Source organism: Vigna radiata, chromosome 8 (assembly GCF_000741045.1).
Source record: "Vigna radiata var. radiata cultivar VC1973A chromosome 8, Vradiata_ver6, whole genome shotgun sequence".
In the NCBI taxonomy this organism is placed as follows: Eukaryota; Viridiplantae; Streptophyta; class Magnoliopsida; order Fabales; family Fabaceae; genus Vigna; species Vigna radiata.
In genome coordinates this window covers 19,851,540-19,863,537 of record NC_028358.1, presented here as the reverse complement: position 1 = coordinate 19,863,537, position 11,998 = coordinate 19,851,540, and the positions used below count along the sequence as shown (strand labels likewise).

General features: G+C 38.7%; 1 protein-coding gene across 4 annotated transcripts in view; it reads left to right on the top strand.

Moving 5' to 3' along the window:
* The first annotated feature begins 8,964 nt into the window (after positions 1-8,964).
* LOC106772484 (ribokinase) overlaps positions 8,965-11,998 on the top strand; it is a 14,664-nt gene continuing 11,630 nt past the window's right edge. For 2 of the 4 annotated variants that reach the window (XM_022784632.1, XM_022784631.1), the window contains exons 1-8: positions 8,969-9,160; positions 9,265-9,324; positions 9,440-9,529; positions 9,599-9,676; positions 10,001-10,075; positions 10,416-10,468; positions 10,976-11,126; positions 11,511-11,621. In XM_022784632.1, coding sequence (XP_022640353.1) covers positions 9,074-9,160; positions 9,265-9,324; positions 9,440-9,529; positions 9,599-9,676; positions 10,001-10,075; positions 10,416-10,468; positions 10,976-11,126; positions 11,511-11,621 — 705 coding nt within the window. In that variant the 5' untranslated portion in view covers positions 8,969-9,073. Of the gene's footprint in view, positions 9,161-9,264; positions 9,325-9,439; positions 9,530-9,598; positions 9,677-10,000; positions 10,076-10,415; positions 10,469-10,975; positions 11,127-11,510; positions 11,622-11,998 lie in introns of all 4 variants that reach the window. The other 2 variants (XM_022784633.1, XM_022784634.1) reach the window with 2 other exon arrangements.

The window sequence follows — 11,998 nt, the reverse complement described above, 5'->3', positions numbered from 1 at the left end:
AAAAATCATAAATTGTTTTAAAGGGTTTAAGCACAAGTGCGACCATTCTGTCTGCCTTGTGCTAAAAACCTTTTTTCTTCCTCTTTAAAAAATCATAAATTGTTTTAAAGGGTTTAAGCACAAGTGCGACCATTCTGTCTGCCTTGTGCTAAAAACCTTTTTTCTTCCTCTTTATAAAATCATAAATAAATTGCTTTAAAAGGTTTAAGCACAAGTGCGACCATTCTGTCTATCTTGTGCTGAAAACCTTTTTTCTTCCTCTTTAAAAAAATCTTAAATTGTTTTAAAGGGTTTAAGTACAAGTGCGACCATTCTGTCGGCCTTATGCTGAAAACCTTTTTCTTCCTTATACAAAAAAATCTTCAAACACAAAACATCATTGTCCAAATAATAATCAATTTTTAAAGAACTATGTAACCTTGATTTCTCAGTCCAACTGAGGATACGTAGGAGCAAGGTCAATCCTTGTCGGGCACAAAAAACACAAAATATTTTGTTTTCTTTAGAGTTTTATTTTAGGGGAAATTAGACATTTTGCAAACCACATCAAATTCGCGTACTTAGTTAAAGGTACTGCCTTGGGGTAGGCGTTGCGGGGGTGCTAATACCTTCCCCACACGTAACCGACTTCCGAAACCAGAATTTGGTTTTGTAGACCTTGCCTTATCACTTTATGGTTTTTCCGTAGTTTTCCAGAATAAACTATGGTGGCGACTCCAAAACATTTTTTCAAATTATTTTCTTTTTGGATCGTAGTTTCGTCGTGATTTTTCCGGTTGCGACACTCTCTCATTCCAAAATGGTTTATAAGCCACCTAGCTCTCCTAAAGTTCAAAAAATGAACACAAGCTATGCTACCTTGCGCTACAAGCTAAGACACATTTCTTTCTCTTCTTTTCTTTTAAGACCAAACCATGAAAAGTCCCACATTGCTTGTGCTTAAAGGAAAAGAAGGGTTTAAAAATGTTTATTCAACTAGAACTAACAAAAAGAAACAAAGAGGCAAATACAAGCCCATGAAACCTATTCTACCTTTTTTTATTCTTTTTGTTACTCTAAAAGCTCTTCATTGTTACCCCATCAATGATCATAACATCCCCCCCATGTTGGAGAGGAGTCGTCCTCGAATCTTGGAAAACCTGCAACAAAGAGAGATTAATGACTTATTCCTTGTATAAACCAAAGGAACTCCTCCTGGATCAAATGTCAACTTGCAAAAATCATCAAACATTTTGTGAATGAATTTATGTTGACCAATCAATGTATATAAGCAATTAATAATAGAAAAAAGTCTCCTTATATTTTTATTGTATTTAGTGGTGAAAACTAGAAGACCATTTTTGGAGAAAAAATTATTTTTGTCTTGAGTTGAATGTAACCAAATGGGTAACACTAACTCAAGATGTGTTTCAAAAAAAATTTATTGAAGAGTTAGAAAGAAGAAAAGAGTGAGGTGAAAGAGTTGTGCAAAATACTTTTGGAACAAATAAAGAAAGCTTGGTAAAAGGAGAAAAGTAGAAGGATTGAAAAACTCCCCTGGCATGGCTTGGATCTATTTGAATGATGGGAGTGGATAGTGCCTTTAGTAACACTTCCTTTGTGACTAAGACTTTGTCCTTCTCCATTTCTCTCACAAGTTCTTCTTTTTCTTTGTTTTCTCTCTCCTCTCTTTCTTTTCTCTTAGTCTCTTCTTTTACTCTCTCTTTGCTTTCTTTCCTCTTATTTTCTTGTTTTACTCTCTCCTCTTTTCTATCTTGTAGGTCCTCATTGAAACAATTAAGCATGACCTTCTCTTTTGAATCACTTGATGAGGAAGAAGAGTTATAAGTTGGTGAAGGTAAGGAAGAGGTAGACTCATTAGTCATAATTACTTCACCCTCAATGCATGTTGCCTTTTTGGTAGGGCAGGCAAAGGCTATATGACCATGTCCTAAGCATTTAAAACATTTAATGTGACTTGGTCTAGAAGGAGATTTAGGTGGGGAGGAGGAATGGTTGGAAGAAGAATGCGGACAAGATTTGTTAATGGGCTCCTTAGAAACATCCTTGGTTTTATCCTTTGATGATGAGGATTTGTAGAAAACATCTCTTGAAGATTTGGAAATTTTGTTGTGACAAACTTCTTTTTTCAAGAGTTTCTTCTCTACTTTCATGGCTCTACGAACCACTACATCTAAAGTCTCATCATCATGGAATTCAATTATATCTTGGATGTTGCTGTTAAGTCCACTAATAAATCTAACTATTTTTTCATGATTATTTTCTTTATGGTTAGCACGATGTAGGAGCACTTCAAGCTCGCGAGCATACTCCTCCACACTTCGTCTATCTTGAGTAAGCCGTTGGAGCTTAATCAAAAGGTCCCTATGGTAGTATGGAGGTACACAATGTTCGTACAAAATGTCCCTGAAATGTTCCCATGTACTCGTGGGTGAGGCCATTGTTAAGTATCTCCTACGTAGCCATTGTTTGGCGTATCCCTCTAAAGCTAAACAAACTAACTTTACACGCAAATGTCCTTCTACACTATACAAGTCAAAAATGTGCTCTACTTTAGCTATCCAATCTAAAAATACACTAGGATCGACTTCTCCCTTGAAACTTGGCAAAGTCAACTTTGGCATTGCAAGGTTTGGATCCAAAGCTTTGTCTTCTTGCTTTTCTTGGAAGAGCCATGATCATGACCATGAGATTGCTTTCCTTTAGCCTTTGCCTCCGTGTCCAGCCGTTTTCTAATGGCATCAAGTTGATGTTGCATTTGTTGGAAGGCCTTCATCAAATCAAATTTGCTAGAAGGGCTTCCATGGTGGCTAGCTCCATTGAAGGAAGCACAACTTGAACCTGCAGACATTTTTAAAGCAAACAACCACAAAAATAACACCAAAATAGGTTAGAAACAATGTTCAATCACGGTAAGGCAGCAGCCACAAAACAGCTCATGGTTTCACTCAAAAGAAGTAAGTAGATGGCTTCAAAACTCACAGGAAAAATGGCTCACAAAATAAAGCAAGGGCAACACCCTTCTTTCAAGATAGTAATTTTTCTCACAAGTCCACTTTGAGAGTACCAACTCAAGGCTAAAGCAAATGGAAAGATGTATAATCCAACCTCAATACAAAGAAGCCAAATCAAGACAGCACATGGTAGAAGCCAACAAATGAATGAAAACTACAAGACAAGTGATGAAAATTGAACCTAAAAATTCAAGAAAATTGGCACAAAATAAAGGACAGTATTCTAAAGATTTTAGGAAGACAAAACAACAAGAAAAATGGAATCAAAACAGTGGCACAAAGTGAACAAGACAACAAAGGAAATTAACACAACTAAGAAGCAAAATCACATCAATATACTAGATATACATGAAGAGCAAGATCTAATTAATGCTAGAAATAATTTTGGCAAACCTCAAACTTATAAATTATGTATGTTTGAAGATAAAAGAGGCTTTTAAAGATGCAATCCAACACACTAAACAATGAGAAAGCTCTCGGCCAAGCACACCAAACAACAACCAGTTTTGTTGATTTTATTTTGAAACAGCAAACAACTCTTGGTAAAAGTGTTCGGCCAAGCAAATTTAATGAAGAAAATGTGCTTGATTGGAAGCACAATTGTAGTTGCTTATTGCCTCTATTTATACAGAACAAATAAGCAAGGTTCACACACTTAAATCCAATAATGATCAAGCTCAATTCAGCACACAAACATGGAGATGTAAAAATACTCTTAGTTATGCAATTTCAGAAAATTACTCTAGAAAACTCCTAAAGAGGAACAAACATATGAATCAATTCAAAGCTATTAAGCAAGAAAAGACACATACAATCCAGCCAAGACAAGAAATTAAAGCTGGAACAACAAGCAAAATGGAATACGGACACCTACTTGTTGAAGACCTCCAATAGCATTGTTGTTGTTTGAAGAAATGACTACTTGCACAAGGCTCTGGACAGCCACGGTTCAGTACCTCCAAGCTTTGATTTGAAGTGTTGATTCCTTGTTTAAGAGTATAGAGAGGGTCTAGCAACGTCCAGTGAGTAATTCCAACCACCACAAAATCCAAACAGCAAACAACAATGCAAAATAGTGGAGTATTAATTCAACAGCAGAATATACTGGATGAACACAGTGGAGAAAACAATTTATTTCTAACAGTACAGAACGAATTTGAACAAAGTAAAAACTAGGCATGAAAATAGACATGTAGACGAAACTCTTAAAAAAATTGCATGCAAAACGGACAAGAAATGAGTTCAAACGGAAGCATACAAGTTGACACAAAATTCACGCTGATGTTGGGCGAAAAAATTTGGCTAAGCGAGTTTAAAGCACATGTAAGCTATTCTACTCTAGCATGCAATTCCTAAAAGATCAAAACCTAAGGCTCATGATACCACATGATGGGGAACTGCATATCTAGAGAGAATATTCTAAAATGGCATACAAGAAATGGAAAGAATTTAAAAGTGGAAAAGATTAGAGAAAAGGAAACTTGGGACTTGAAGATGCGCCACTTGAAGGAGGCTCCAAGATAAGCATCAAAGGAGGACCGCCACTTGCTTGAGCAAGATAAGGTCTGTCCAAAGAGGGACTTAGGAGACAGAATACTATCTCAAAAGAGGATTGCAAATGTGCAAATCAACTCAAATTCAATTCATTCAAGGTGTGTGTACAAAGGAGACCCCCTAGGCTTCTTATATAGCTTTTGGAGTGAGTTTGGATGATAGTTTCAAGAGATGTGGGACTTGAATGCTTAAGGTCTAACCATCAACGTCCCTAGGTGTTTCTTAGTCCCACATTGCTTAACTCTCTCATTCCAAAAGGATTTATAAGCCACCTAGCTCTCCTAAAGTTCAAAAAATGAACACAAGCCATGTTACCTTGCGCTACAAGCTAAGACACATTTCTTCCTCTTCTTTTCTTTTAAGAACAAGTCTCGGAAAGTCCCACATTGCTTGTGCTTAAAGGAAAAGAAGGGTTTATAATTGTTTATTCAACTTGAACTAACGAAAAGAAACAAAGAGGCAAATACAAGCCCATGAAACCTATTACACTCTTTTTTATTCTTTTTGTCATTCTAAAAGCTCATCATTGTTGCCCCATCTATGATCATATCAGTTCCTTAAAGAACCACTGCCACTCGGACACCGCACACAACTAGGTGACTAATGTCAGGTTCACGAAAGAACCACGACCGCCCTATACAGAACTCGACGACGAACCACCCGGTCAACAAATCAACTAATCATCTAACTTCGAAAATGTTATCACATAAGGCCCGATCGGTCGGCAAAAACTTAACTTAGAAAATATCAAAAAGAAAAACGTGAGAATCGATGAAAACGAAATGAGTAATGGTATTTCAAAAGTATGATGGGCAACACAATCAAAACACGGCCAACGGTCACCAATCAAAACATCAAAGGCCAAGCAGCAAATAACAAAATACTATAGTCAAATTTTGTCACCGAAACAAAAGTATTAACCCTCACAAGAAAGCCAAACTAATTGTCACTACCACCAGCGTTTCCCCCATCAGCCACTCCTCCGTCAGCAATATCTTCCTCAACTGCCTCATCTTCGGACCCCTCGTCATCAACAGGCTCCGGCATCATCTTTCCGTTGAAAATGTCCTACGAGATGTCAAAGTCGGTGGCTAAGGGATCATTCCCCAACAAATAAGCCGCCTGACGAAGGGCTTTATTGAATCCTTCCTCGTGCTCGATCTGCACGTTCTGACTTAGGAGATCAATGGTCTTGTTCCCCTTCAACACCTCACCAGCCAACCGAGTTCTCTGAACACGCAGTCCTTCTAGCTCTTCCTCCTGCTCTTCTTCTTGTTGAGTTATTGAACCTGTGCTCGTAGACGACCGATCTCCAAAGTTGAATCGTCAAGTTTGGATCGAACATCCTTCAGTTGTTGGGTAAGAGTGGCCACTTCCACACAAGCATCTTCAAATTTATTTTCTATGGCCTTCTGAGTTTTACTACACTCAGAATGCTCAAGATTTAGTGCCTCCAATTGAAGCTGGAGGTCTTCCACGACCTTCTTCTTCGCCACCAGTTCATTTTGAACGTCCTCGGCTCCTCGCTGGTCGGCGAACTAGCGGAGGTACCACATTATCATGGTGCCTCGAGTCATGAATTCAAAGGCCGCATTGGTAAAATCTCTTTCTGACATCGGCTCCACAGCGGCCCACTGAGAATAGCTTATGCGGAAGTCCACTCGATCCCCCACGTCAAAGGCCGGATCGAAAAGACCGCCCGGTAAGGGTCGGGGAACGCTGCCCTCTCGGCGGCTCCTTTTGGAAGAGGATTTCTCCCCTTCCTTTGACCTCTTCTTCTACCTAGAGGGGGTAGGGGCTGTGGGCTCGGAAAGAGCCGTAAGAGCGGCAGTATCGACAGGAGCACTCGAAGACTCCAAGTTTACCACAGGCGGTGGATGTACAGTTTCTTCCAGAACCTGTTCAACAGCCATGGGCACCATAGTTCGGGATTGAGCGGCGGCCGTCGCGCGGCTAAACCCGCCTGACCGAGGGTCCCTTCTCCGAGAAGCAGGAGGAATGTAGCTGGTTTTGCGAGGTTGGGGGATAGACATGATATCTGCAAAGAAAACAAAAATTTAGCTAAGTTAATATCAAAATAACATATGAAAAATGGAAAACACTGTACCGAAAGCCATTTGATCAAAATCCTCATGGCCAAGGCATTCAACTAATTGACGGGCATGGAGGCGGTGGGGCAAGTTATTTATCGTCCGAACGGCTTGAACTTCAACCACCATCATGGAGCCCAACGCCACAGGCTTTATTCGGGCCAGATCCTTTGTCCAATAAAAGGGGAACAAGGGATCGCCTGCCTCGTTGTGAAATTGGGAACGACCGACTTCCTTTATTATTACCTTGAAGTACCTCTTCTTAAAATTCTTAAAGGACTCCGAGAAAGGCTTAAAGAGACAACAATCGTGGACGGACGTTAGAGAAACCCAGCCTCTCTTTGCGAGCGGGCGGACATGGTAGTAGTGAAAGAAGATGGAAACGGTGGGGATGATCGCCAAAGCGGAGCACATGGCCACAAAAGCTTGAATGCACGCCCACCCATTCGGGTGTAGCTGAGAAGGAGCCACGTTCATCCTATGCAACAAGGCCTATTGAAAGGCAGTAAAGGGGACCTAGATGAACATCTGATTGAATAAATAACTATATACAAAGAAGAAGTATTTGGGATTGTTTTCTTTCCCGTGGAAGACCCGTCGTTCGGACAGCTGGAACCCAAGCGGAATAATCGCGTGTCTTCCTCATCCCGGGCCACGAAGCTGTTATCGGCCCAATCCAGCAAGTCCTCGCGTGTTTGATACTCCGACTAGTAAGAACCCACGTCATGGGAAGCCCACCGTAACCCTGGATGACCGGCCAACCACCGGTAGGTTCTGCCTTTGTGGCCTCCACCTTAATGCCGCCTTGAAGAAGGAAAAGCGACGCCCGTTTATAACCCGCTTGCCTCCAAAAGACTTCGACATCAAAGGTGACTCCACAGCGATGTTCGACCTTTCGAAGGAAGACGAGGAAATTGAGCTTGACGCTCCGCTGCCGCTGGACGAAGCCCAACCGTCTCCACCTGCAGACCCATTAGAAGAAAAGGTGAAAATGACAGCACTACGAGCCCCTATTTATAGCAAAAATTTTTGAAACTGTCAACACATCTCCACCGTCGATGACCACCACGATCCATGGTTTAGATCATGTAACGCTTCCACTACCCCGAGGCTACTGGCCAATCAAGGTGCAACACATGTTTTCCCGCCCAGAGTAATTTCAAACAACGCTAAGCCAGACTAGGTCCCACTTTTAAACCCTACGACAACAAATCGTCTAGGGCTTGGGAGACTTGGTTTACCGGGGTGGCCGGACGATCAAGACGGACGTTCTCCCAACAACCATGTGAACGAATGACGATAACCGACAACCTAAGCTTGATAGTCGGATTAGTGAATGTGATTAAGGTAAGTTGGATTTAAAGGCTATTGGGCCATGATTGGGCCCTAATTAAGGTTTTCCTAATCCTAGGCCCGTAACCAATCCTATACATACAAGTCAAAGGTAAGAGGTGGTTGGGTTCATTAATCACGCATTTAATACTTTTATCTGACTACCGAACGAACATTTTACTGACTTTAGCATCGAAGGACCTTTGGTAGGTACCCTTCCGTGCGGACCCTGGAACGGAGCAGACGAAGAAGACAATCGGAAGTAGAGAAGAGACTGACATAGGGAACGACCGACCGACAAGAGAAGAAATTGTGAAGGGATTAGTTAACTCGACCCCACACCGGAACAGGGAGGAAACCTCAAGATTAGAGTCATGGACAACCGATTTAGCCATGCTGTCAGGGTCTATATATAAGCATTTTGGACAAATTTTAAAAACTTTAGAAACCCTTTTAAGACTTCAATTTTAGACACTCTTAGAGTGCCTTTAGAGAGAAACTCTAAAAAGTCTTTTTACTCACATCTTTTGTAATCAATAGAACATCTTTAAAGGATTAAGGAGATGTACTTTTTCTTATCATCTATGAAGAACTAAATTTCCCTTATGTTTAGATAATATGTAAACAGATTTGAACTCTCTTATATTCAGTAATACATTCCATTTATGAATGATTTCTTGTTAATTGATTTATATTTATTATTGGATGAATAGATTATTCATCTTATTTAATTGACTTAAAATTAAGTGGAAGTTGGTTTTAAGTTATCATCCAATCAATTTTCTTATAAACCTCTAAATGGTAGGAATAGATCTTAAATATGTCACTATTTAAAGAGAACTTCCCGTACTTGTCTGGAAATTAAACTAAAGAAAAATATTTACTTTGAAAAGATATTTCTTTTAGGAAATATATAAAACGGTACAATAGATGTATGCAAAATATATAAAGAAATGAAATATTTAATTATGGCAAAATATGAAGCAAAAGAAAAAGAAAATGGTAGGTTGAAATAGAAGCAAAGTTGATGAAGTTGAATCTGGCGCCACCACCACTCACTCACTCACTCTAACAAACCAAAAGATGTGGAACCTCTGCACTGTTATTCCCAATGTTTCTTCAACCTTCACATTCAGCGTTCAACCTCACCCATTTCTGAACTTCGTCAATGTAATTCATTCTCCCTCTCATCTTCTTTCTCTCTCTTTGCTAATTCTGTAACTATTTGTTCTAAATTTGCGCTTTTTGTCTCAATTACTTTGTTTGGGTCAAAGAGAAGGAGAAGACCTCGCTGCAGGGTTACCATGTCCTCCGATCCTCAAAACGCCGTCGTTGTAAGCTCTCTCTCTATATACATGATTCCATTTGAAGCATTATCGTCAAAATTAGAGAGTTTATTTCTTTAATCTTTACATATGTGTGTATGTATATATATGTGTGTGTGTGCAGGTGGGATGTGGAGGGGTGGCTGTCGATTACTTGGCAAGCGTGGCCGCTTATCCTAAGCCAGATGACAAAATCAGAACCACAAATTTGAAGGTACCTTCTTCTTTCACTTTTCATGAATAATTTTTTGTTGTGCTAACATTTGCTGGTGGTTTTTATCAGGTTCAAGGAGGTGGCAATGCTGGAAATGCCTTAACTTGCCTTGCTCGCTTGGGCCTAAACGCAAGGCTTATTTCCAAGGTTGTTTTTTTCATTTAAATAAACTAAAGTTTTAATTTTTATGCACTTAGAATTAAAAAAAGAAAAGAAATATTACACTGTCAATGTCAATCAATCAGAAATCATTGTGGCTATGACTTTTAAGGTAATTTGCTGTATTACTCAATACATTTGGTATACGTATCAGTTTGTCATTTGATGAAAGTGTAAAACCTTTAAATGATCAATGGTTCAGTGCACTATTTACTCATGTCCCTCAGAATTTCTTTTGTAAAAATAAAGCTATCGATAATATTTAATGGTTTAAATTTTATACTGATACACACACGGTTGGGCAATTATTAGGTTGCTGATGACAGTCAAGGCAGGGGTATATTAGACGAGCTGCGAGCTGATGGTGTAGATACATCCTTTATAGTGGTACTTTTTAAGACGGCTCTCTTTGTAATTTTTACTATGTGTTGGATATGAGCGATATTATGATTCCATGGTGAAGTCGTTATTAGCTTCTTTTAACTCTTCACCAGGTTGTGTATGTTTATGTATGTATACATTTTTCTTAACTTCAATGCTATTGATGCTCTCAATGTTGTCTTTACACTCCCCACTAACTACTTATTGTAATTTCCTCCAGTGTATGTTCTGAATTTTGCAATTAAAAGCAGTTAGTGATGGGTGAGAATAGACAATTGAGAGAGCATCTGCCCTAACTATTGTTTTTTAATACTTTTTCAGTGGATGCATTCCCTGTTATTTGCAGGTGTCTAAGGAGGGAACATCTCCATTTACATATATTATTGTCGACAACCAAACGTAATGGCCATTGGCTTACATAATTGTTACATATCTTGACTTTACTGAGTATATTCATGGTCTAATTACGAAGAGGTGGAGGCACAGAGTATGATTTGTGTATCTAGTCAAGATTTGGATCACTGTCAACTGAATGTTTTTAACATAAAATTGTAGACATTCTGTTGTACTTCTATTTGCATTGAAGAATAAAAATAGGAGGAAATGAACAGAAGCTGCAAACTTTTCAGTTTTACTTTTACATTTCTATCAACTATAACTTGCATGTCTCCATTATCTTGTGTTTATCCATAATTGGCCTACACTTTTTTTAACGAACCTTCAATGCATGAATGAGACAGAAATTGCTCATTAGTTGTAATAATACAAAAAAAAATACTATTTGCTATCATTATTAATTATAAATTGAGTTCTTTAAGCATTGTAACCTGACTTCATTGCTATCTTCTAGGGAGATTGTTGATAATTTTAATGGTAACCTGATTCATTCTAAGTGTGATTTTTCAGGAAGACCCGTACTTGTATACATACCCCAGGGTATCCTCCAATGATACCAGATAACCTGCCAAAATCAAGTTTGTTATCTGCATTGGATGGAGCAAAAATTGCTTATTTTGATGGCAGGTTGCCTGACACTGCTCTACTTGTTGCCCAAGAGGTTATCATCTGTACAATTTATTTGCAACTGTAATGCAAAAGACCTAGTCATATTTCATAGTTGAATCAGCAAGAAGGAAACTAGAAGCTGAAGGCTTGAAGCATGTAAGATTTAAAAGAAGCATACACTTGTTGAATAGAAAAAGGGAAAATTTAAGGGGTAGCGGGGTGGAACCAACCAACCAACCTTAGGGAGAGCTTTTTACGAGTATAGTTTTACTAGTTTGTGAATAGTACAAGTACCGTTTATGTAATTTCCCTTGGTATTCTTTTACACATTTCTCTCTTTTATCTGTTTTCCCCTGCTTGTAAAGGAAGTTGGGGATGGACAAAGAGAGCTTTATCCGAAGGGAAGCAAACAAAATTTTATATTTTTTCAGTGCAGGCAGTGAAAAAGAATATACCCATCTTAATTGATGCAGAAAGGCCAAGGGAAGGGTTGGACGATCTCCTAAAACTAGCTGATTATGTTGTATGCTCAGCAAAGTTTCCAAAGGCAAGTGTGTTTTTTTCTCTAGAATTGGTGACAAATGTATTATACCAGATTTTCTCTCATCAACATTGTTTTCATTTCATAAATGTTAAAATGATTTTAACAGTCCACTTTGCTGTTCCCAGCCAATCAATAAATGTTTTATTTACTTTGTAAAATATATGCTGTTATCTCTCAAGAAAAGAAAAATCTATTCTCTTCCTTTGCGCGTTTGGCACGCTCATATTTGTAATATCGCACATTAGCACTATATTCATTTCAGTTACCTAATCTGTATGCTATTCTTTTTGTGATGGAAAAGGGACATTGCTTTCCTGATTCCAATGGTACATATCATTTCCCTTTTCTGGTTGCCGTAACTTCTTTTTTTTTTTTTTTTT